At 44.2% G+C, this 25721-nt stretch overlaps 1 protein-coding gene across 1 annotated transcript in view; it reads left to right on the forward strand.

Moving 5' to 3' along the window:
* Positions 1-25721, forward strand: part of LOC126473606 (F-actin-uncapping protein LRRC16A) — a 517910-nt gene that overhangs the window by 134949 nt on the left and 357240 nt on the right. The window contains exon 3 of the mRNA XM_050100768.1: positions 22657-22707. Coding sequence (XP_049956725.1) covers positions 22657-22707 — 51 coding nt within the window. The remainder of the gene's footprint in view (positions 1-22656; positions 22708-25721) is intronic.

Here is a 25721-nt window from a genome sequence, read left to right on the forward strand (position 1 = left end):
TGACCATGATGTCGAGCGCCCCTTCAACTAAATCATCATCATCATCATCACCACCACCACCACCACCACCAAGATCAGGCGACGACCAACCGGTCGCCGTTGTATGCTCTGCCGTGTAGCATCGTACGGACGCGCTATGGAGGGGCGTGTGGTTGGCACAGAAGTCTCTTGGCCATTGTCGACTTTCCCGAACTCGGTGTGGCTACTTGTCATTCGAGTGGTTGAGTGCACCTCGTTCCGGTCCTCCCACCGAGGAAGAATTCGTGGTAATTTCGAGAATCGAACCCAGGTCTTTCGCACGATACTCGAATGTAGTAAAGTTCCTTGAGAAGGATGAACTTGTCTCCACAAATCAGCACAGTTTTAGAAAGCATCGCTCTTGTGAAACTCAGCTCGCTCTCTCCCTGCATATTATCCAAAGGTGTCGTCAGGAATACCACAGGGAAATTTGATAGGACCGCTGTTATTCTCTGTATACGTAAATGATCTGGCGGACGGGGTGGGCAGCAGCCTGCGTAAGTTGAAGACCAGGCTGCAGGCGTGGATGGGCACCCGTGCACAGACACCACTTCCCTCTTCCCCTTCTCGTTTCCAGCGTGGCATGTACTCACCTTACAGGACACGGTTTGGACGAAGTGAAGAGAGATTTCGAAAAAATGAGCACATTTGCGACTTGCAGACACTTGCTTCCGTTCAGATGTATAAAATTGACGCAGAAAATTCTTTGTTTCCGGCGATCCGACGCCAACGGAAATTCATTTAATGACTGTGAAGGCTTAGATGTGGTTTGTTAGAAACACTGTCTTGAAGATGATGCGCAAAGACTATAGCCACAAATGAAAATGTCGAGAAAGCGCTCTGTCAAACAGAACTTTTCACCTTTGTCATCGCGTCTTTTAAACTTTGCTTGTAGATTGTTAGTAGAAATGTTGTAAAAGTCCTAAATTTATGTGGATGTTATGATTGCAGATATGAAAGTGTAAAACACTGATGTCCAAAATTAAAGCAACAAACCTTTATTTCGCCGTCCAGTGTCTAATTCGGGACATAATCATACTGTCAACCAGATGCCCGTACGATCTTCTTCCGCACGGAATCCGGCATTCCGGTCAACGGACAATCGTGCCAGCGATGACATCAGAGCACCTATGAAATGAGGTAGTGTTGGCCAGGTAGTCGCACATCCACAATGTACACAGTCACAGACGGTGCAGACTCTCTGCGGTGGATGACCTTAGGAAGAATGCAAACATGACAGTCTCGAACTGATGTGGCCCAATGGCTTAATGTCAATCGTTCTGTTGTTTATCTGATGTGGCGACAATTTATACAGACTGAACTCTATCCCAAAGACCAGGGCGGGGCCATCACGTGTGACATCAGAGAGAGAGGACCGTCATTTGGCTGTACGGGCACGAGTTCCGCCCTATTACTGTATCGAGGCAAACGACGTGCAGAAGGCTCCGGCAGAGCCGCCTTTATTGTCGGAGACCTGCTGTGTGTGTCTCTCTGACACATCTTCACAAAAGGGAGCGACTAGGGTGGAGTCGTCAACATGCCACCTGGACGGTCGAACACTGAGCCAATCTTCTTTTCACAGATGAGTTCCGATTTACTCCGGAGACTGATCCATGTCGGATTCGCATCTGGAGGGAACACGATTTCGGGACCCAAACATTGTGGAAAGAGATCGACATCGAGGAAGATATGAGCGGGGATTATGTTGACCACTCGAACACGTCTTCATGAAACTGTACATGTAGAATCGGCAGGGTTTAACTACTATGTTGACGAGATCTTGGGTCGTTACGAGGTGCTGTGGACCCAGATTTCATATTAACGGACGATAATGCTCTGATGTGAGCAGGGATTGTGTTGACCACTCGAACACGTCTTCATCAAACTGTACATGAGAATCGGCAGGGTTTAACTACTATCTTGATGGGACCTTGGGTCGTTACGAGGTGCTGTGGACCCAGATTTCATATTAACGGACGATAATGCTCGACCTCACAGCACGGTTGCTTGATGTTTTCTTGGAAACAGAGGATATTACACACATGGTGAGGCCTGCTCGCTCTCCCTATTTAAATCCCATGGAGCATGTCTGGGATGCACTAGGGAGACGGGTTGCATCACGTCAGCATCCACCAACCACTCTACAAGACTTGCGAGCAGCTCTGCAGGAAGAATGAGCCTTATTGCCTCAACTTAAGACTGGCGACATCATTCGCAGCATACCCCATCGTTGTTCGGTCTGTTGCCATAATTGTTGCCAGAGGGTGTCGCACCCCATACTGAGCACACTAACTGGTTGTTGGAATGTGTGTGTAAGTTGGAAAAAAACGAAGAACAGTTTTGTCTGCTGTTACGCATGATGCAGTTCTTTACGTTCTGAATTCTATGCATTGTTTCTACTTTACTATCACCTGTTTATGCTGTTTTGTGGCAAAATAAAAACAATATTGCGAAATTTCCGTTTGTTGCTTTAATTTTGGTCACTGTATGTTTCCGATAAATTGGCTAATCATAGAAAACTCTAAGGTGGAAGAATGAAAAATGTGACTTTTTGCAGTAGTTTGTATTTAAAGTTGAAGACGAGGAATAGTTTTTAAGTTTACACTGTGTTAAACAACGTTCTTTCTGCAAAGCACAGTGAACATTGTACTTACAAATAAACAAAAAAATTATCTTTCCGATTCATGCGTCGTTGCATTATTACTCGGAGGTAGGATCTAAGCAGACCGCTGCCGTGGGGTCGGTAATTGCAGCATCGCGTGTTGTGTGGACGCGGTCTGCTCGCCGCCAACAGTATGTACCGTCTGTAGCCTATGTTAGATTCGAGCGCAGAGTTCACGCCTATTGCGGAAGCGCTACATTTCAAACACCATTTGGGAGGTTCTTTTTTATTTTATTTTAAGAATGTTCCTGTTGGAGTTCCACCGATCTAGAGTGTAGCTGGTGATACGAAGGAAGTAGCGCGACGGCGTTATGACACGGGCATTTGACGTAGAGGTCGTCAGGGACTTTGATAATAGAGAGAAGCGGGATCAGATCCACATACCGCTTCGCATTTTTCGTGTTGACCTGGGAACTTCAGTACGGATGCTTACATTAGACCACGCCGTTTCTGCTTCTGTATCTTCCCAGTGGTGTCCTGTTGAGCTCGTTCCATTCTGTAAGTGGGCTCGATGTCGGTGAGACGTTAAACTCTACCCTGTCTTCCGTCTCCAAGCTGCTGTATTATACGAGGAGGAGAGGAGCAGAACTGCGAGATTCGCAAATTTACACAATTAAACTTACCGTGAATCTCTGAGCTTGGCCTTTTGTATTTTCGCAGTGCGTGAGAGGCCCCATAGTTGATACATGAAGCAATTATCTGTAGTAAAGTACTATCTAAAAAGAACTGCACATATAAGTGTCAGGAGGGAAATGCCTACTGCCGTACGCTTCACAGTGGCTCGGGTAGTATGGGCATGGGAGTAGAGTCCAAATCTCAGTCACGTGCTGACGTAAGGCGTCCAGCCCGGGAGAGAACACTTTTCTCAGACTGGGAAGCTGGGTTAACTGAGAACGGCGCGCCTCGGAATAGAATGTTGAAGTGCCAGCACATTACTTCGGTCGAAAAAGCCGCTTCTTAAACTCGTCCCACGATCCCAATAATGATATTCTGTCCATTATTAAGTTTATGACGCTATTTACGTTTTACATTACCGTACCACGTCCAGTAAAGTAGTCGATGTGTGGATGTTTGCGAGGATGTTGTTCTTCAAAGTTTGTGTTAGAGACTGTTAAATGAAACGCTGGTGCGCAGGACAATCCTGGCTTCCGTGCATTTACTTCGTGTAAATTTTATAAAGAAAGAGGCGATACTTTGCCGGGTGCCAGGACAGTGGGGAATCGGGGCAAATAAAGAAGCCTGTCTGCTGTGGCTTGGCTGTTGAGGCCGATGTTGATACGTCATGGGAGGTTAAAACACTGGACCCGCTTACCGAGGATGGCGGTTCGTTTCATCTTTAGGCCATTAGGTTTCGGTGCCCTGTACTTTACACTTGAGACAGTTAGGGAACGATTCTGTGAAGAAGATACGCCCGATTTCCGTCCCCTCTTTCCGCATTATGAGCTCGTGCTCTGTCTCTGACAGGACGTTAAAGCCTGGCATGGGTGCCTCCATTCTACCTCTTTGAGAGATAAGCTGCCGCCAGCAAGAGTTCCGAGACCAAAGGTTCGGTTTACCAGTTGCCAGCAGGCTCACGGGCATTCACAGAGCTGAAGTCGCGTTTGAACAGAGCCTTCTCCATTTTTTGCCTACTTAGAGTGTGGCTGTTAGTTGTTTGAGCTGTGAGTCGACAGCAGCTAGGTGCTACGCTGGAAAATTTTTTTAGCGCGCATTCACAAAATCACAAGACTAAAATAATGTTACATCATCATCATCATCATTTAAGACTGATTATGCCTTTCAGCGTTCAGTCTGGAGCATAGTTCCCCTTATAAAATTCCTCCATGATCCCCTATTCAGTGCTAACATTGGTGCCTCTTCTGGTGATAAGCCTATTACTTCAAAATCATTTTTAACCGAATCCAGGTACCTTCTCCTTGGCCTGCCCCGACTCCTCCTACCCTCTACTGCTGAACCCATTAGTCTCTTGGGTAACCTTGCTTCTCCCATGCGTGTAACATGACGCCACCATCTAAGCATGTTCGCCCTGACTGCTACATCTATAGAGTTCATTCCCAGTTTTTCTTTGATTTCCTCATTGTGCACACCCTCCTGCCATTGTTGCCATCTACTAGTACCTGCAATCATCCTAGCTACTTTCATATCCATAACCTCAACTTTATTGATAAGGTAAACTGAATCCATAATAATAATATTATTGCTTTCAATTTTCTAATTTTATTGTATTTCCACGTTATTAGCAGGTCAAGCATTAATCACCCTGCAGAACAATAAAGTTGTCATTCAGTACGACGAAAAACAGTCGTCTGTATGCGCTGCAACTGTTTGTATGCACTTCATAATACGTGTACATTTTTGACATGGTTTTTGCATTTTCGGAAATACCATTTTGACTATTTGTTACAATGATTTCTAAATGGGACCCGGCAGAAACTAGTCAACGAATGAATAAAAAAGGTGAAATTTGCAACTTTGGCTCGTTTTTCGTTGAGTGACTAATAGAAGTTGCTGACCAACAATTATTCAATCATCCTGGAAGTTTGGAAGTTGTTATTGTCAGTTTGCTAAAGAAATTTGCCTTGCATTAATCAAGTAAAATAAAACAGTCTTTTCTCCAGAGGGAGTCACTTTAGTTGAACGGAAGAATTTCATTCCATAATATTGGCTAGTTTCAACTGTTCGCTCAATTGCAAGTGCACATTTTCAATATCTGGCACATATGGCACTATGCCTTAATAAAGAACCAAACATGTCATAATACAGTACTGTTACTCCGAGAAAAGAACCACAGTGAAAAGCCTATACGAGGTACTTCAGTGTGAATCTGACCTTACGAATGTTCACTTTATGGTGAATTATGCATTTTAGTATCATGAAATTCAGATGGTATTGGAGTTCTTTCCGAAGCCGTGTTTCTTTTATGACATCCCATAATGCTATACATGTACGAACATCCCTTAATCTTCACTAGAAAATAACTAAGCAAGCAAATTTGGTTGTGGTATTGAATAAAATATTTCATTTAAATATATTGCCAGCATTAACAGAATAAATGGTGCCTTTCATAAATCTGCCTTTCGTGAAACACAATTTTTTTCGATCACAAAACGTGCTTCAGCACTTGTTTGATATCTCCTCGAGGCGTGACGTCATACTTTAATTTGTGTCGTTTACGTCTTAAATTTAGAGTGCCATCCTGTCGTAAATTGTAGATTGGCACCACGCCGTGTTTTATCATCGTAAATTCCCACATGGCTTTATATTTATTCCTAAAGTAGAATATAAACTGCCGCCGGTCGGTGTGACCGAGTGGTTCTAGGCGCTACAGTCTGGAACCGCGCGACCGCTACGGTCGCAGGTTCGAATCCTGCCTCGGGCATGGATGTGTGTGATGTCCTTAGGTTAGTTAGGTTTAAGTAGATCTAACTTCTAGGGGACTGAAGACCTCAGATGTTAAGTCCCATAGTGCTCAGAGTCGTTATAACCTGCAGTTGTGCAGTTCCTTGGCTTCACATATGACATTGTTAATTTTTTTTTTTTTTATACAGATCGAAATAGTCATGAAGTAACTCATTCTCCTTAGTTCTGGTGTATATTTTTTTTTATTTTTGCAAGAAATTTGCGTTCCTTATTACTAGCTTTGTGCAGTGCTGTGTAGGTGTTAACATGACTAGAAATGCTACATAGCAGTATTACAGGGTATGAATGTAAAAAAAACGTGCGTTAAAGACGCCACAAAATGTGTAGTGTATGATAAAACAATTGCCCTAAGTACGATAACTTTGTGTGTCCCCTCTGATCAACATGTCGCACTGGTGCTCATGGTCACGTGATGCCACAGTACTCTCCGAATTCCCTACAGAAATACGACGAAAAGTGTTTGAGCAAAACAAGCATCGACCACGGGGTCCTATGTAATCGTAGATGCCCATGCGCAGTGACGCTTGTTACGTACCGCTTGAAAGTAGTTTTTTTGAACTGTTCAGACTAATGTGAAGTCGTCCAAAAACGAACAGGACTCTGTCCCTTGCGGAATGGTTTCCTTGCTCAATGGGAAGATACACCAGTGTGCGATGTTTGTGCAGTACGGCATCATGACACACATGTTAAAGCTTCGAATCGAGGAGAGTTTTCGCTACCGGCCAGCAACTATATATTTACTAGTCACGACGTGTTTTCCAAACGTAGTTCCGTCTTTGACTTAGCATAACTCATAAGAACATAGCGGCACTAGACGTAAGGCAGTTCGGTCCCTTTTACGGTGTGTTACAGTACCGGGCCACGAGGGCCGCGTTCGGGAAGGGAAGGTTCACATCGCCAGCCATCTGGTGAAGCTGTTTCGTGGTTTACATACATCGACCTAAGCGAACATTGGGTTCTTCCCTCGGACACAGTGTTGCCGATTTCCATTATCTACACGACCTTTTGCTCTCCGAGTCCTTCTCGGTGATATTTGTATCCTAACTGCACATGTCTTTCTCGTCAAATGTTGACCCAACCGCCAAACATCTGAACTATGCTGGAGAAATGGATGTCGATACCTGATCGGTATAAGTTTTAATGACTGATTACTGAGTGGTTTGTTCATTTTATAGAACGATATCTGCCTACTAAATTGTCAGTTTACTGAGTCTTGCACAGGACAGCTGAGCATGAAGAAGTGCCTCAAACCAGCCTTCTGACAATAAATGAGTTCATTTATGCAAGCACTTAATATCGACAAAAGTCTTAGTTTGATAGGAAACGTGGATCAAATGATGTTTGAACGTCTTATCCGGATTGTAAGGAGTCATGTTTTTCAAATAACTTGCCTTTGCCCCCTTCCTCTCTCCCCCCCCCCTCCCTCCCCCCTTCCCCCCTCCCTCCCTCCATCTCCCCCCCCCCCTCCCTCCTACCCACGGGGCTCTCACCTCTTTGGTGACTTTGTGCTTGGTTACAATAGGCCCTAGCCTTTGCAGCGCCTCTTTCCTATCCATGCTGCATATCTATCCTTGTGCTGTTCTTTCTCCTCTCCCTTGGGGAGACATCAGAACAGTCCCCCATCTTTTTTTTTCCTGGTTCATCATCTCCTAACGTTCCTCAACGTATGCATTGGAGGTTCCTCTGTTTGTTTTTAATCGCTGTGCGTTCCTGAAGGTCGGCCCGCGCGTTTCATGTGCAACAGGTGAATGGGTAACGCGTAATTCCCAGTCCCATGTAGACAGGTACGCTTTGCATGTACTCCCTGGTACAGGCCAGGCCCAGGAAGCGATCATTGCCTGAGCTGCTACCTTCCGAAAAAATGGGGGGATTGTCTCACATTGAGCCTATCACCATCTCAGTCTACGTCTACAAAACGTAAAGAGAATGAAACTAGAGAGTGGAAGAATCTCCCAGCAGCACATCGGTGTCTCGTGGTATCATTTATTGAAGGAGGTTAGTCCGTTTATTATTCAGAAAGTTGTTGATGCAGTTGCAGGCCCTGTGAAATCCTGCTCTCGTTTACGTCATGGAACTCTGCTTTTGGAGGCCGATTGTGGTTATCAAGCCATCAACTGCTTCCAGCTTCGCTCCTCCACGGCTATCATGTTCGTGTCGAGGTCCTTCAAATGCTGAATTCTTCACGTGGTGTTATTTACACTCGACTGCTCGATAGTCTGGCCGAGAGACAAATCCAAACGTACCTCTCTGATCAAGGCGTCACTGCACTGCATCAGGTAATGAGAAAGGTTGATGCAACCGTAGTGCCTACATGCACTCTTTTTCTCATGATTGATAGAGTAGTGCTTCCATCAAAGATCAAAGCAGGCTATGAGCTCATCACGGTCCGACCGTACATTCCGAACCCGTTGTGTCAACGTTACAACCACATGCCTGTCCTGTCGAAACATCGCCAAATGTGTTACTTGTGGCAGGGACGCCCGGGAGGCTGACTGCCCGCCTACTCCTCCCTGCTGATCAACTGCAATGGCGACCATGCCGCATAATCCCTAGAATGTCCCGTGTATCTTGATGAGCGAGCCATCTAGGCAATCCGGGTGAAGAAAAAAGTACCTTACCCTCTCCCTCGCAAGTTGTTGGCTAGTCGAAAGCCCTTCATTTTACGATCTGGCACTTAGGCAAATACGGTCGTTTCTATGCCTGCCTCCATGAAGGACACAGCCATGCAGACTTGAAACCTCAAATTCAGCACTGCAGCAGTAAAATCGTCCAGCATCACAGAAGCATCCCTGTCTCCTCCTCCTCCAGCTGCGCAACTACCCACCAAATCTTGGCCCCGGCGGCGAAATCACATGATCGCAATCGGCTGGCCAGAAAGGACAATAGGAAAGTTACCGTGAGTATTTATTAAGCCTATCCAGCCAATAAACTACTGAGTCTTCATCTGCCAACCACATAGGCTTTAAGATAACAAACAAAGACAGAAGGTCTCCTTCCCCAACACAGAGGTCCTCTTCAACGGTGACGTCGCGTGATACCCTCATCTGGCCGACCTCCATTTCGTTGGTGCACACCGCAACCGTTTTTCTGCCCTGGAATCTGCAGGCCGACTGTTACAGAACGTTAACGCCTCTGCAGATACCATGGAACAGGATTCTGCAGCCTCTGAGCCCTATAGTAGTGAGTCCTCAAAGGCTGGCAGTTGGCAGCTGCCGAGGTGATAGCCCTCCATTTGTTCCCTCCTCCACTTCCCTGTCATGACTACCCTCCAATGGAACGTTCGCGATATTAGATCCAACAAGGAGGAATTATGGTTGCTGTTGGAATCGCTGCATCCACTTGTTTTCTGTCTCCAAGAAACAAAATTGTGTCCATGTGACAGCTTCGACCTTTTGCATTTCCTTCCCATCCAGTTTGACCTTCCCCTCGAGTACGGCATTCTATCTCATGGTGGAGTCATGCTTGCTCGTAGGGATGACGTTCATAGTCGTCCATCTCTCTGAACACCCAGCTGGAAGCTGTTGCAATCTGCATTTCTCTCCCTCACTTCACCTTTTCTCTTTTTAACGTCTACATCCCACCGCCATTTGGTTCACAAGGGCGAAATTCTTCCAGCTTACTGGTCAACTTCCTCACCCTTTTTTGTTGTTTAGTGACTTTAAAGCACAACATTCCCCTTGGGGCTCTTCCAGAACCTGACCGAATCCACTCCACGTCATCTGTCTGAACACTGCTCGAGAACCCATGTTTCTTTCAGACTCCACACACACCTGCTCCCATTTGGACCTATCGATCTGCACTTCAGTTTGCTTGTCGTCTCGAGTGGTCCATTCTCTGTGATAGGTTCTTGAGTGACAATTTCCCGTGTGCTATCCATTTGCTGACTCCTGCCCCAGCCCCAACTACATGTAAACGCACTTGGCAACTTTCTGAGGCCGACTGGACGCTTTACTCTTCCCTGGCCACCTTCGACGATTATTTCCCCAGTTGTGATGACCAGATAGAAGACCTTACAAACATTGTCCTTGCAGCTCAGTACGTTCTGTACCCTGCACTTCCTGCGCAGTGACCCAGTCACTTGTTGGACTGAGGCGTGCCACAACGCGATTCGCGCGCGGAGACATCATCTCCACATTTTTTACCGTCATCCTATGATGGCGAACTGTATTCGTCATAAACAGTTATGTGCGCAGTGTCGTCACAAGCTTAGAGATAGCAAGAAAGCTAGCTGGATTTAATTTAATAGTTCTTTTAACAGTTTCATTCCCTCTTCCGTTATGTGTGGCGACGTCGAAAGACTTTTTGGAACCAAGGTCCATTTTCCAATTTCCGGCCTGACCGTAGCAGATGATGTCATTCTATTGCTGTGTCCAACACCTTAGGCCGCTATCATCCTGCCTTGCTTCCTCGGAGGCCATGGCCAACTAGTATTGTGGCTCGCACTCTACTAACCGCTGCACTATGTGGACTTGGAGCGCGCCGTTCTGCAGTTGACTATTTCGTCACTTGGTCAACCCATGAATGGTTTTCTGCGGAAATACCAGGCGGTGGCCGTGTCTTTTGATTTGGAGAAAGCCTACAACACCTGCCGCAGTACAGGTATCCTCCGTACTCTATACATATGGGGCTTCCATGGCCATCTGCCCCATTTCCTTCAGAAATTTTTAAAAGACCGATTTTTCAGAATATGAGTGGGTACGGCCTTGTCGCGCACTTTTATCCTGGAAAATGGGGTGCCTCAGGGCTGCGTCCAGAACGTCATCCTCTTTGCTGTGGCCGTTAACCCTATTATTTCCTTTGTCCCGCCGGTGACCTCCTGCTCACGTTTCGTTGACGGCTTTGCGTTGTAGTTCTCCACGGACCATTTGTATGAATTTCTGGCGGCGCAATGGGTTTGTTCCACCTTCTTTACATCTCTGTCCCGTTACTCTTCTGTTCACTGAGACTACTTAAGTCCTGGAGCACATGCTTGATAGAAAACTTTCTTGGTCCTCCAACATATATTACCTGGCTGCACACTGTACCCGGTCTCTCAATGCCCTGTGTGTCCAAAGCGGTACTTCGTGGGGAGCAGATCAGACTACCGTTCAACGTTCATACGATCCCTTGTCTGTTCGAAGCTATGCTGTAGGTTTGTGGTTTATGCATCTGCACGTCCGTCCGTTTTACGCCATCTTAATACTACCCACCATCATGGAATTCGTTTGGCCACTGGCGATATTTACACTAGCCCGGTTGAGAGTTCATGCAGAAGCTGCCGAGCTACCGCTGCCATACCGGCGTGATGTTCTCCTCAGCGGATATTCATGCCGTTTGTCTGCCATGCCCAGCCATCCGTACTGTCTCTCCTTCGATGACTCCCTTGACCGCTAGTGTGGAGCGTGTCGTTCTTCCCTGTTACCTCCCGGAGTTCGCTATCGGCTATTGGTCCAGCAACGTATCTTCACGCTATTGGGACGTTCCCGACGGGTGTGAACCCTTCACCACCTTAGCTTCTTGCAGCGGCCCTTGTTCACCTTCAACTTCATTCGGTTCCTAGGGAAACTTACTCCGGGTTCGATCTCTCACTGTAAGTTTCTCGACCTTCTCACGAAATTTAGTGATGGTACCTTCATTTACACTGATTCCTCTAAGACAGCGTGGCGTCGGGTGTGCCTTCGTGATTGGCACCGACGATTTTCGGTATCGGCTTCCGGAACACTGCTGAACTTTTTCGCACTCTTTCAGGCCACGCAGTAGAGCCAGCGACACAGGCTTTTTAATTGTCTCATCCTCCGATTCTCCGAGTGCCCTTCAGAGCCTCTGTGTGCTGTACACAGTCCATCCCTTAGAGTATTGGGTCCAAGAAAGCTTCCACTTACTCGCTCCTGAGGGCGTCGTTGTTTATGTAGGTCTGATGGGGCGCTAGGTCTTCCGTTCCTTCCGATGATCTCCGTGTTTCCATCTGTCGACAAGTGGTGTCACTTTGGCATCACCACAGGGCTTCTCTTCATGGGAACAAGCTGTGGGGAATTAAACCTCTCTCTGCGACATGGCTGACCTCCTCTCGGTCCTCTCGTCGCGAGGACATAATTTTAGCTAGGTTGTGTATTGGGCACCGTCATTTTAAGCCATCGCCATTTGTTAAGTGCTGATGCCCTATGACTATGTTTTGTCGTCAACCTTTGATGATTCGCCATTTCCTGACCGAATGTGTTTGATTTAACCTCTTTACGTTCTAGTATCTGTCTGCCGTCTGAGTAGTCGGTCGTTTTCGCGAACGACGCGCGGGCTATCTACTGCGCTTTACTTCTTATCCGTCGTAGTAATATGGCGAATGACATTTAATCTTTAGTTCGGGACCTCCGTTATCTCTACTACGTATTTTGTTGACCTTTCTCCAAGAGGAAGTTCTTGTTCTTAGCTTTCTTTCCGTCCCTCGATTGGGCTTACCGTGTAGTCGCTTGTAACTAGTGTTCTAAGGTTGTGACATTGTCGCGTATGAGCTTAGTTGTTATTGAGCCCTGAAACGAAACAAAACAATCCTCCCTCCCCTCCCTGCTCCCCCCCCCCTCTCTCTCTCTCTCTCTCTCTCTCTCTCTCTCTCTCTCTCTCTCTCTCTCTCTCTCTCTCTCTCACACACACACACACACACAAACACATACACACACGTGTCAGATTGCCATAAAATGAAGTGTATTTTGGGAAAAGGGGAAACAAACAGAATTTTGTCCAAGTTGGATGAGAATACCAGGAGTGCCATCGTACAAAAAAATATGTTGGCTAAATATATTCCATTGTCGCAGAGCTGCAGTGTTAGTAATGAAATGTCGCGCAGAACAACTAATTGCGACATGACGGTCAAGGAACGTAGGTTGTTTTTATACTTAGTATAGTACAAATACTACCTTTCATTCAGCAACTGTAGACAACAGTAGCAGTTTCATTCTATTCACTGGGTCGTTGTGTCTTCGCGGTCTAGTGCCACTGAAAGGTTGATGCAAAATAAAGTACGCTACAGTAAAGTGCTCATTTTTAAATCGATGACATACTTTAGAAATAAGAGCGAAATGATTTGTATTACTGGTAACATATGAAAGATGTAAGGTGTTTTTGCTCTAGAAATAGCTGAGCGTCAGCGTTGGTAGAACGATTAAAATGAGATTTTCTACCCGACCAAAGAGATGTCACTTTCTGCTGCGTACTGTAGCTGACAATGACATATTGAGAACCTACCTGGAAACGCTTGCTTATCTAAGAGCTGATATCGCCGTAGTACTGCGCATGAGATTGCTAACACGTTCAACTCGACTTGGTGATACGTAGGGAGTTTGTAGACTACATTTTCGTGTGTGAAACATGCATCAGCAAGCAATTGCCCCGCGATGTCGAGGTTACTCGGCTGCTGGTGGAAGCTCCATGGGGTGAAAGAATACTTCTCGCGGCGCACCATGCCTCTTCACGGAATGTACATTACGAACAAGCGTTGGACTTCAATCTTGGCGCTCACTCGCAGCTCGTATAAACGGTACAGATTGTAGAGGACGTCTCATGTTCAGTTTCTTGCTTGACTTACGGGAACGAAAATAACTCATTAGGCAGTATCAGCAAGGAGACATTAAATGAATATATTTTTTCGTCAAATGTTTGGCTGGTGTAGTGTTGGCAGAAGAGCCAACACTGTGTTTCTAGAGGCCGAAATGAACGCGTTTAATTACACGCTGACTGGCGTGAGGTCTGGAACAGGACAATATCTTGAGAATTGCAAATAAAGTACGTAGATGATGTAATACTTAACTTTAATCCACAATTGTAGAACATCTCTCGTTACGGTACATGCTTCATAATATTAATTATCAACTGCTATGGCGCCTTGCTAGGTCGTAGCAAATGACGTAGCTGAAGGCTGTGCTAACTATCGTCTCGGCAAATGAGAGCGTATCGGTCAGTGTAGCTTCGCTAGCAAAGTCGGCTTTACAACTGGGGCGAGTGCTAGTACGTCTCTCTAGACCTGCCGTGTGGTGGCGCTCGGTCTGCTATCACTGACAGTGGCGACACGCGGGTCCGACGTATACTAATGGACCGCGGCCGATTTAAAGGCTACCACCTAGCAAGTGTGGTGTCTGGCGGTGACACCACAGCTAGCATTGTTAAAATAGAGGGGGGTGATTCGACGTTTTCTTCCATCGGTGACTTGTGGCAGACGAGTTGTAGAATACAGTTCACAGTTAGATATTCTTGGATAATCTAGAGCAATTATCAAAGTTCAGTGTAACCATAATACATATTATCATGCTTCGAGAACGAACCAGGTGGATGTTTCAGTTCACTTGTAAAAACAAATAATTGTTTGCTGTTCCCGTTACGATACGATGTACGTTATCGACTCGGCATTCCCGCAGCCGAATATTTTGTGCCTTTCTTCGCACCATTTCATACGACCCGGATTTTCGCCTTCGATCAAATTATCACCTATCGATCAGCAACAAATATTTTTCACAGGTAAAATGTGAATGAAACATCGAGTGTAGCGTCACTTTATATATGCTAAGCTGTAAGTCTGGTGTTGACCCTAAAGTCATGTAGCTAACAGCGTAGATGTTTTCTGAAACAACAGATTTTGTCCGACCTTCAAGAAATGAATCACCAACGAGAACTCGACCACCTGGAATTTCTACAGAAGCAGCCGTAAGCCGTGTACTCTGGAGGTGGCTGCCCACCGGAAGTTGAACGAAGCGGTGGGAGGAATCGTTGTTAAGCTTTTTCTAGAAATATAAAAAAGAAATCTCCTAAACAGCTTCCACACGAAATTTCCATTTATTCACAATACTTTTACCGGTACTTCAGCCGCTCACTCTAAATTAAGTACTCTGCCAGTTTATGACCTAACAGTGTTTTAAGAAAGTAATGTGACACCTGTATTATATTCTATTTTTACAACTGGCTGGATAATGAATCAGAGTTTTTGAATTGGAAATGTTTTGTAAGTTTTGACTGTCAAATCATAAATAGTAGGTAATGAATGCTTTTACGGCCGGCTACGGAACAGACACAGTCAGACATATCCAAAATAAACTTTCTAGGAAATTTAATAGTAAATGTTCTTAGTTGTACTTTCTTCTTACGTGATGGGAAACTTTACCTCTTTTTTTTCTGTTGCGATGGTCGTGTTGAATACAGCCGTCGTAGTAATTGCTAATTGTTGATCGCTTCTCCTAATGAAACAAACTCATATTTCGAGGCGTTGAAATGAACTGCTTGTCAAATAAATAGACAGGTTCTGTATTTTTCTTGGTATATACAGCTGCTGCGAAAATGGCCACCACAAGAAACGTGTTATTTTCTTGGTGTTATTTAATGCATCAAAAATCCAATATTATTAACAGAACTTGTAGAACAGGAGGAGGATAAAATGTTCGCGACCTCTCTTCATCAAGACATACCACGGACTTCTCTCTTTCTGCGACATAAAAAAAAATGACAGTCACATCTCTCTCCCCCAACAACATCTCTGCTGCAGCGCTTCCTTTTAATCTTATGTATACCTCTTTGGAAATAGCTGCCAAATGTCATTACACACCTCAGTTGCGACATCTAGTGGTTGTTTCTAAAAACGAAAAGGCGAACCTCGTTAAACATAGATATTCACGAAACGTTTCTTACTCTTCACGAAGAGTTGGGACCTTCAAACCAGATGGTACGAGATTCGAGCAACATAATGAAATTCTCATCTTTGGTTTCGTGTTATTTATTTAACGTACTCCTAAACAGTCTTTACAAGTACTAAAAACACTGATTTATTTTATCGTAGGAGATCGTTTTAAAACATTAAAACATATGCCGTAGTCTGAAACATCTTACGTTTCATTTCAGGAGTTCAAGGCAAACTGCTTTAGTCACTGTAGGTCCACCTGAGCAAGCGGTTCCCCGTTGCCCCTATTGTCGTCACGAAACTCTATAGGAAGACACTAGACGATCAGCATTGTTGCGCAATATTTCCACTCCCCAGTGTTACTGAGACGTTCGAAAAAACACAGAACACTGTGCAATAACAGAAGCGTTGTGCCGACTGTTTACTTTATTGTGTAATGTGCTGTCATTTGAGTCGAGATTCGATGAGGTATAGCCACTGGAGTCGGCTTTTCGTTCTTAAAACGTGCAAACTACATTACTTCGTTTTTGTATTTCTTATTGTTAACAAGAGTTTGTACTTGAAAATTGTCCCTGATCGAAACCGGTCATACAGTTAAAAATACGTTACGCTGGCAGCTTCATGTGTTACTGTATGACATTTGTACGATTCATGGCCGGTCGAAGTGGCCGTGCGGTTAAAGGCGCTGCAGTCTGGAACCGCAGGGCCGCTACGGTCGCAGGTTCGAATCCTGCCTCGGGCATGGATGTTTGTGATGTCCTTAGGTTAGTTAGGTTTAACTAGTTCTAAGTTCTAGGGGACTAATGACCTCAGCAGTTGAGTCCCATAGTGCTCAGAGCCATTTGAACCATTTTGTACGATTCATGAAAGCTGTGAAACACAGTCAACAAGAACTGTTATATAAAAAACGGATAACAAAAAAATTGTCTAATTTACGCTCGTTGAATATAAAAAGAATACACTGTAGAATTCACTTTATTATAGTATAACATTTCAGACCAGAGTAAATAATAACATAAATGTGTTGAGGTGCGCAGAGAACACTTCGCTAACACGTCACAATATACGGCTACCCGTAAGTATCTTCGGGATTACAGATGACAACTGCGCAAAAATTACAGGACATGCAAAGGTAGACACGATCCAGTGGCTTCAGAGCATCTCTCCAAGTTTTTAACTCGCACCATAGATGCTGAACATGACACTGTCCAGCACGGGCGCAGCTCTAGCAGCACGTTTTGGAAATCCGTCCGTTGTATTGGGGGTTGCAGGCGCGAACTACGGAGCGGATGATCTGACGCGCCTGCCCCCCTGGTGCAGCTACGTCACAGCAAATGTTACAGGTCGAAGCTTGTGGTCTGATGTGTATCATTCTTTTGTACGTCTTGTGGTTTTGCACAGTCGTTCTCGGAAACCCTGCAAGTACCAAAAAAATAGTTCAAATGGCTCTGAGCACTATGGGACCTAACATCTGACGTCATCAGTCCCCTAGACTTAGAACTACTTAAACCTAACTAACCTAAGGACATCACACACATCCATGCCCGAGGCAGGATTCGAACCTGCGACCGTAGCAGCAGCGCGGTTCCGGACTGTTACGCCTAGAACCGCTCGGCCAATATCAGGTGTTCGATGATAGAAAGAAAGCAACTTGCGATGTACTTCCAAGAATACGAACGCCTGCTTCTTTGGCTACACTGTACCCGTCGTGATCTCTGCTTCAGAAGATCGAAGTAAGCTTACAACAGCTAGGACCCAACCCATCAGTTTATCTTTAGTTTCTACTACGACTTCATGGACATCGACTTGACGCGAGGCAAGTGCTGCAGTTGATCCGTCGTAGCAAAGGACCCTCCCAAAACCCCACTCTGCTCCAACGTCGAGTCTACGTGTTGCTCACATCTCACGGATGGAAGTGTGTTGATGCACTGTCGCCTTCCGATAGACGAAGACTTTGGGCGCTTGGTAGTCGTATCGTACAAATCCAGGTGTCTTTTAACTTAGTTTCCGTGGGGTCATCGTGTGATGAGAGTTTAAAACAGGTCCCCTTCTTTCGTTCTCGACGTCTGCGTGCGCATTGTTTCCAATAGTGGCAATCCCTCCTCCCGGTTCGTCTTCTCAACGCTGTCCAATCCCATCTTCTCAATTTCGTGGTGAACAAGGACTTAAAATTCTGAATTACAGAGAGGTTGCAGCTGTGAATTGCTGTTACCATGATACGGATTCATATCGTTCAGGCTCAACACACACTCGTTGACGTCTTTTTGTTGGACCTGTAAGTCCAAACGGTCCTGGTAGACCTTCACGAAAGTCTTCGCTTACGGAAGTACGACCACGATGAGATACTGCGAAGCAGTATGTTTAAGTCACTTCTCAAGTTGTTCAGTTAGGCCTTAATGGAAATCATTTTAAAAATCCTTTGAAAACAGTCACGTGAAATTTTGGTTCTTTTACAGGACTATTCCTTTAAACGTTCGCTGTAAGCAAAGAACTTGGTCAGATCATGAGCTGCTGCTGTTTTAACAATATCAAATGACAAAATTTTAAAACAATGTCAGTGTTGCATCTCAGTAGAGCGTCTGTAGAATGTTGAAGGGTGGTACTAGTATGATCTTCAGCTGTTGATGTAGAGAGTAAATTGTTTATCTATTTCCGCCCATTATTTGCTTCAGCCATATCTCTTGGGCTTGACTTGTGGAAACTTGTAAATGAAGCGCCTCCGTTGATCCTAGGACGAAAATTCTATCGGGTGTCGAGGCTACTGTTAGAATCAACCAGACAACAAGAATACCACGCATAGTTCGCATTTAACCTTCTGGACATTGACCGGAAAAAGTACAGGCCTTCCACCATCTTTAAATCACAAGCACTCCGGAGCTACCGACTGCCTCTTCTCGGTTGAAGAGTATCATCACATAAAGTATTGCCTTTGGACACCAACAGTCGACGTTGGTCCCTTAGACGTGTGCGAATATTTCTTGTTGTAAGGAATAGTGTGAAACTTGGAAGTGTTCCTGAAAGTGTACGCTTGCCTGGCCAAAATGACTAATCATCAGAATTCATCACAAGCGTACTAAAAGTAAACTGTCCAGAAAGTTTGGCTATGCAGACGACCGGACAACAGCTATCCAGCACAAAAGCTTTGAACTAACTGAAGGTATCCTAACTTCTGATGTATACATTTCGAGCCACCATTTCCGTAAATGAAGGTTACAATCAAACTCAAATAAAACAAGAGTATCATGCCCAATGGATTGGCACAGACAACCTTCGATGTCTGTTTGATAGGAGACAAACTTCATCATAACATGCATGCAAAATACCTGGGGATCATGTTGGTTAGGATACTCTCTTCTAAGGAGCACTTGACACGAACATCTGCTAAGCTCAAAACCAGAAACAACATCCTCCATAAACTCAGTGGTTCTTGTTGGGGATCGTCAGCAGACACACTCCGGGTACCGTCATTCGGATTGGTATACTCAGCCTGCCTGGTTCAATAGTCCAAAGGTAAAAAAGACAGACGTACAACTTTGCGTGCCTATACGCAATGTTAGTGGGTCTATACGATCTATTCCCACATAATAGCTACCTGTCTTGAGCCGCAATCCTCCACCTGATATCAGATGGAAGAGCGCGCTACTGCGTGAATATCAGAAGATTGCTAATAACGCCGGCCTCCCAATAATGGGCGACATAGTCCCTTCGGAGCGAAAAAGACTAAGATCAAGACATTCTACTGTCACCACAGCCAGGACTCTCGTTGAAACTGAATTCTGTACCATCGATGATAGAAACGCTGCTGGCAACAAAACTGTTCTCCACTATGCTTGAAGCTGCCTTGCTTGCATCCAGAAGAAATCCCCTGGAATCGACCAGCCTCGGGCAGTTTGGACTACCCTGAACCACACCCGAACGGCCCCTGGGAGATGTGCAGACCCACTCTACAAGTGAAGTAAATCTTCATCATCGTGTAACTGTGGTGCGGAACGACAGACTGGGGACAGTTGCTCATGTTCTATCAGCATCTCCCTCACGTGCATACAAGAGTCCTTTCGAAGATTTCCTGACGACGGCGAGTGGTGATGTAAAATACATAAAAGACCACGATATGCATGTATAACTGTTGTCATTTATGTTATTTTATGCTGATAGCTGTTCTCAAATTTTGATGCGTAATAGTTTTGTAATGTATTGCCATGCGATAAATAAACTTTCGTACGTCAGGCATAATTTGCGAAGTAACAGACTGGACCTTACCTCGTTTCCCTTGCAGTGAGAGCGCGTCGTCGTCCATAAACGAAAATCTATTGCTATTCGTTAACATGCGACATGTTTCTTTTCTCGCTAAACAATATTCTTTTAGGAACTCTCCAATTTACTGTGCCATGACGTGTTGTAAAATAGTGTGGTTACCGTCCCCAAATTAAACGATTCTACCTTTGTCGCTCTTCGTAGGCGTATCTCTTGCGATTACCGGGGGAATCTTCAATGTCTCAGTCGGCATCGCCCTTAAATGGTTCCCATAGAACACTGGTTCGCAACATGGGAGTCATTACCACCTGAGGGGTAAAATGAAATGTTCTGAGGAGGGTTAAAAAACAAAGAGTTCGGTTGTGTTCCGGTCACGAAACTGAATTATTTTTAAAATATTGTCAGTTTAATAATATTTCGCAGCGTTGTAATATTAATTACAGAAGTTACCAATAATTACATTTTTGTCAAATACTATCATTACGTGTGACACATTGTGGTGGTTGCAGCTTGTGAAACGAATATGTGAACAGTATCTTCATTGGTCCTCCACCTACTACACATATACGTTGTTCAAAGTAAAATTGAGATTTAGATGTTTAAGTTTCTCATGAAAAAGTTGTTGGTAGTTCCTTCAGTGGACCAGAAATTGCTTCATTATTCACCTCGCAACAGATAAACGAACTGATTGACAGCACAGCAGAATAGTGACTATATAGCAGCCACTACATTGCTGAAAGCCTGGACAATATTATTATTATTATTATTATTAATATTAGTGGCAGAGATCAGAATTAAAGCAGTGGCAGTTTTCCAATTTATACTATTTCTACAATCAAATGAATTACAAATAGTAACTCGGTTGATTTTAAATGGGAATCCAAGGTGTGAGGTTAATACAAGTGTCGCTAGGGAGAGAAGAGATGTTCAGGAAGCATGTTTTGTAATAAATGTCTGCCCTCAGTGTGGGTCGTGATCTGGGATTAGATAGTATTCCCTCTGCACTGAGAATTGGTTCAACGCTTTACAAAACACCTACAAAAACTAAATATCACTTATCTTTCGTCATTTTAAAAATCAAACTTCGAATATTTTTTTACAATTTCTGGTGTTTAGTTTGGCGGTAAAGTTGATGATGGTGCGGTGTGGCGGGTCTAGCTAATGTCAGTCAGGGTGTAAAGATCTGAGAATAGTTGAGATCCACTGCCGTAGACGACTACGTGTTGCCTTATTGACATGTTTGGGAGAAATTAGGATTGTCACTTGGCGCGAGGCGTCAGAGATAACGGACCGTTCGCATGTTGATGTTGCCCAGTGCATTTTGAGCGGAAAAAAATCGTGTTGCAGTTCATGCCATTGTATCTTCAGTTCCCACAATTGTGGAAACAAAGGTCCAAGAAATATATTTAAAAAAAAAACACCGAGTACAAGCGTAAGTGTGACGAAATGAGGCAGTCAAGCTTTTCCGGATCTTCCACCGACGATATGTTTATGCCCACATTGTGGTACTTTAAAGCACTGACATTTTTAAGTGGCTAAGTTGAAGAAGATGTCGGGGTTAATTATGCGAAGACATTGCAGATCGGTTGTACTATGTCTTCATTTTCAATTCGAAGGAGTTTTACTGACAATTCCGACAAAGTTAATGTAATCATTAGGATATGTGCGTAACATTCCCCGTAGCAGATTTTTAAGTTTTAAGCTTCAACAATTCCTTCAAGTCCCGGGATCAGTGTCTCGTTTTTTTTTTTTTTTCTTCATGCACAGCACAGCGATATTTGCTTTAAAAGCTTGCTTAAGATGGACGAACTGGATTTATAAGCCTGTGCGCTTGTCTGAAAAAGCTGAAGAAAGCAGTCAGTGACTCTGACGAATATGTTTGATCCTTCACAGACACCTTTAGTCTTCATGTTTTAACACATCCCTTTTGTTTTAAATAAGATTTTCAGCAGTGGCTGTGCATTTAGTGAAGTTTCTCTTCTAAAATGTCGGGAGACATTACAAATCGATTACTTTCAAAAACTTGACATATTAGTTGTCTCGTATGACGACGTCGATGTTCGACGTTTCCAAGTCATTCTCTCGGATCCTGCCGTAACATCTGCATCACCAACACACTTGGATAAACCGAGGCGACATAAAAGTGATCCGCGGCCATGCTTTATTTTGTTACCAGTACAGTAGTTTCGGTTCTGGGCTTATTTCGTTGTCGATAGATCACAAAACACGTCGTGAGCTAAGAAGGAAAGTATCTTGCTGTTTTCCTATCGCATGACTGACGCTGGTATGATTCAGGGCAAGAATTCCATGAAGTCGGCTGTTAAAAATAATACTCATTAACACCATCGATTTACGCTGGCTTCATACAGTACTCTGAATACCGTGTCGTATATGAGTGGTGATATGTAGATGTTGCAACTGAAACGTATTTGAACATCATCGACGCAGCAATTTATATCAGAAATATCATTTTTTCAAGTGAGGGAGTATACAGTAGCTTTTTAATATTATGGACAAAATACATATGCCTCTAAGTAGTTGCTATTGTATAAAATGGTTTATTAACCACAACATTACGTTCTGTAAAAGTAATGTGAACATTCTGCAGGGTGCTTTTGTTATGTATTGCTTCAAACCATCTGCCAATGGTTAATCTTGTGTTTTATTTCAGGTGTTTTCCCCATGCCGGTTGTTCCTGCTCACCGCGAAGGTGCCAACCAAGGTAAGTGTACTGTTTTATATCTCGGACAGATCTTTCACTCTCCGTCCAAGCTTCTCGGCTATTCAGTTCTTGGGACCGGTGCACGAACCCGGGCCCTTGTCTCTCGCGAGCAGTGCCGCTACGGGGCACGACTCGCGCACCGCTCTCACAGTACATTGTCACGGTTCTGTTGCTGTGGCATTTGATTCCTAACTGTAGTCAGTGCATTTAATTTGGGATGCAGTGAAAGTGAGAATAAATGAGCACTCAGTTCTTGTAATTGGGTTCGTGGGCCCTAAAGATTTTCTGTAATTGTAGGTTAACAATTTATAGCGTGAGGTGGTAACTGAAATGAAATTCATCATGTTGAGTCGGGCGTCAAATGGTCTACCTTTCGTAGCAGGGCAGTGAGTTAACTAATGAAACACTACTCCATTTGCTGACACTTCATTGAAGTCCAGCACTCGTTCCGGCTTTCACAACCAGGCGAGTTTCACCTGAATCTGGAACTGCCATTGTCCATGCGTAATGTGGGTATATAAATATCATACTTAAGAGGACACCGATAACTAAGTTCAAAAATCTTCAAATGTGTGTGAATTCCTAAGGGACCAAACTGTTTAGGTCATCGGTCCCTAGACCTACACACTACTTACACTAACTTAAACAACCTTGTGCTAAGAACGACGCACACACCCGTGCCTGAGGGAGGACTCGACCCCCGGCGGGAGGGGCCGCGCAATCCGTGACATGGTGCTTCAAACCGCGTGACCATTCCTCGCGGCACCTAAGTTCATATGCGTATATTATAAGTACAGGATATATAATATCTTTCATTATGCTGTTGTGAAACGACGCCAAATGCTCAAGAAAATAAAGTCGGGCGGGTTTCAAACTTAGATGCCCAGTGATAACGTAGGAAAAATAAGCTTTTCATGATTATAAAATCTGTAAAATACAATACATTAAAAGCATTGTTGTTTTACGTTTAAAAGAAGTTAAATTCTGATATCCGAAATTTCAGTTTGCATGATTTACCGGTGACAAGGTGGAAGCACTTCTTTGGATTTAATGAAATTCCGAAATAGTTGCTGTGGAAGCCTCCCTGGCTGCCTCCTATTAGTCTTACGCGCAAGTGCTGGATACGGGCGCACATATACGGCACTATAGTATTACGGTCCGAATTCCAGCACGAAATTTTGGTTCAGATGTATGAACTCTCATGTATTGCTCATTTCACGCAGAATGCATTACGCTGTAGAAGAACAGAGAAGCGGGAATAAACTGTACACACTCTATTACTTTCAAGGGATTACATGGTTCATTTTCGAGCTAGCGTGAAACGTATAGCATTGGAGCTTAAGCCGGTGTAAGAAATGACATTCACGAAGGAAGATGAGTGAGGAAAGGACACAGCACTGCACAGAAGTCTACATTTGGTTTTGACTATATGCGTGACTTCCGACTCCTCTCCTTTTCAAGGTAGTTGTTCCTTATTTTAGAATAGTCGTAGTGGAAAAAAATTTCAAAAATGTCATGATTTGCAAGTGATTCCTTCACGCTTTTACAAGTAGATCTCCAGAAAAGCGAGTGTGGTCGACGTCATATCCAGACGCTGTTTAGAAACTTCTCTGCTGTTCGGAACTTTCAATGCGATCGTTTTTGTTTGAAATAATTGGTAACCTTCAATGACAATTTGATATATTAAATCATGTGTTTGCTTTCAGGCGCCTCCGCAGGCATTGATTAAATATGAACTAAAACTACTCTCCATCACGCTTGCAGTGAGCGAATTTTACATTTATCGCACCCATTTATGAACTTTAATTAACGATATGATATGTAACTTTCCGTATAGAACATCATGAGTGCTCTAAATGCCTACTAGACATTTACTAACAGTCATTTCTCTAAGCCACAATGGCACATCTTTTACACAGAAGCCCCACACAACACAGATATAATTTTTAATATACTCATTACTTTTAGTTTCTTTTCGGAGTCTAAGACCAGAGATACTCACACATGGTAACATACACCACACATTTGTCTGCAGTGTACAAACCTACAATCTAGAGGATCCATTTGAAACTCAAATAATAACAGATATTTGCAGTCCATTAAAAACATATTCATTTTAGTGAATGGTGGCTTTGTTGTTGTGTGCAGCAAAGAAAACAAAGGCAGTTGGACATTTTTGAGTTTGTTTAGAAGAAATTTCAAGCAACGATAGTGGCGAACTTCTTCCACCGCATTAGGTGGGTGCTGCTATCAACACTGCATTGTGGTTCTTCGAAATATTGACCATAACCTGCGGTATATTTACGATTACAATGGGGATTCAGGTAACCTCCACCTCCACCCGCCACCCCCACTCCTGGGGGCTCACAACTCATTGGTGAGTTCGGGCTTGGCTACCACGGGGCCCCAGACTTTACAGCATCTTTTCCGTTCAGTGCTGCTTGTCTGTCTTCTTGCTGCTTTTTCCCCCTCCCTTGAAAAACGTGTCTGAGATGTTCTTGGAAATGTGTTCTACATTTTCGGTGCCTGACATCAGAACAGTCTCTCCATTGTTTTTTCGTTCTTCGTTCCTCTTCTCCTATCCTCCCTCCGCTTCGGCGCTTTTAGTTTGCTTTTGGAGTCTACTTGTGATTCTCAAGCACAACAACTGCTTGCAGCTTCTCTCCTCCACGGTTATCCTGTCGAGCCCCATTGAATGCTGAATTCTTCCCGTGGCGTTATTGACACTAGCCTGACGATGGTCTGACCGAGGCAGAAATCCAAACTAACCTCTCTGACAAGGCCGTCATTGCAATCCATCAGGTGTTGAAAAAGGTAGATGCATCCTTAGTGCCCACACTCTTGTTCCAACATTTGGTAGAGTGGTGCTTCGATCAGAGATCAAAGGAGGTTATCATGTTATCACATTTCGAACATGATGTACTGCTATCAATGTCATCGTTACAACCACACTCGAATATCCTGTCGACACCTGGCCAAATGTGTAACCTGTGGTATGGATGCTCAGGAGGGTG

This window comes from Schistocerca serialis, chromosome 4, assembly GCF_023864345.2.
Source record: "Schistocerca serialis cubense isolate TAMUIC-IGC-003099 chromosome 4, iqSchSeri2.2, whole genome shotgun sequence".
NCBI classification, from domain to species: domain Eukaryota; kingdom Metazoa; phylum Arthropoda; class Insecta; order Orthoptera; family Acrididae; genus Schistocerca; species Schistocerca serialis.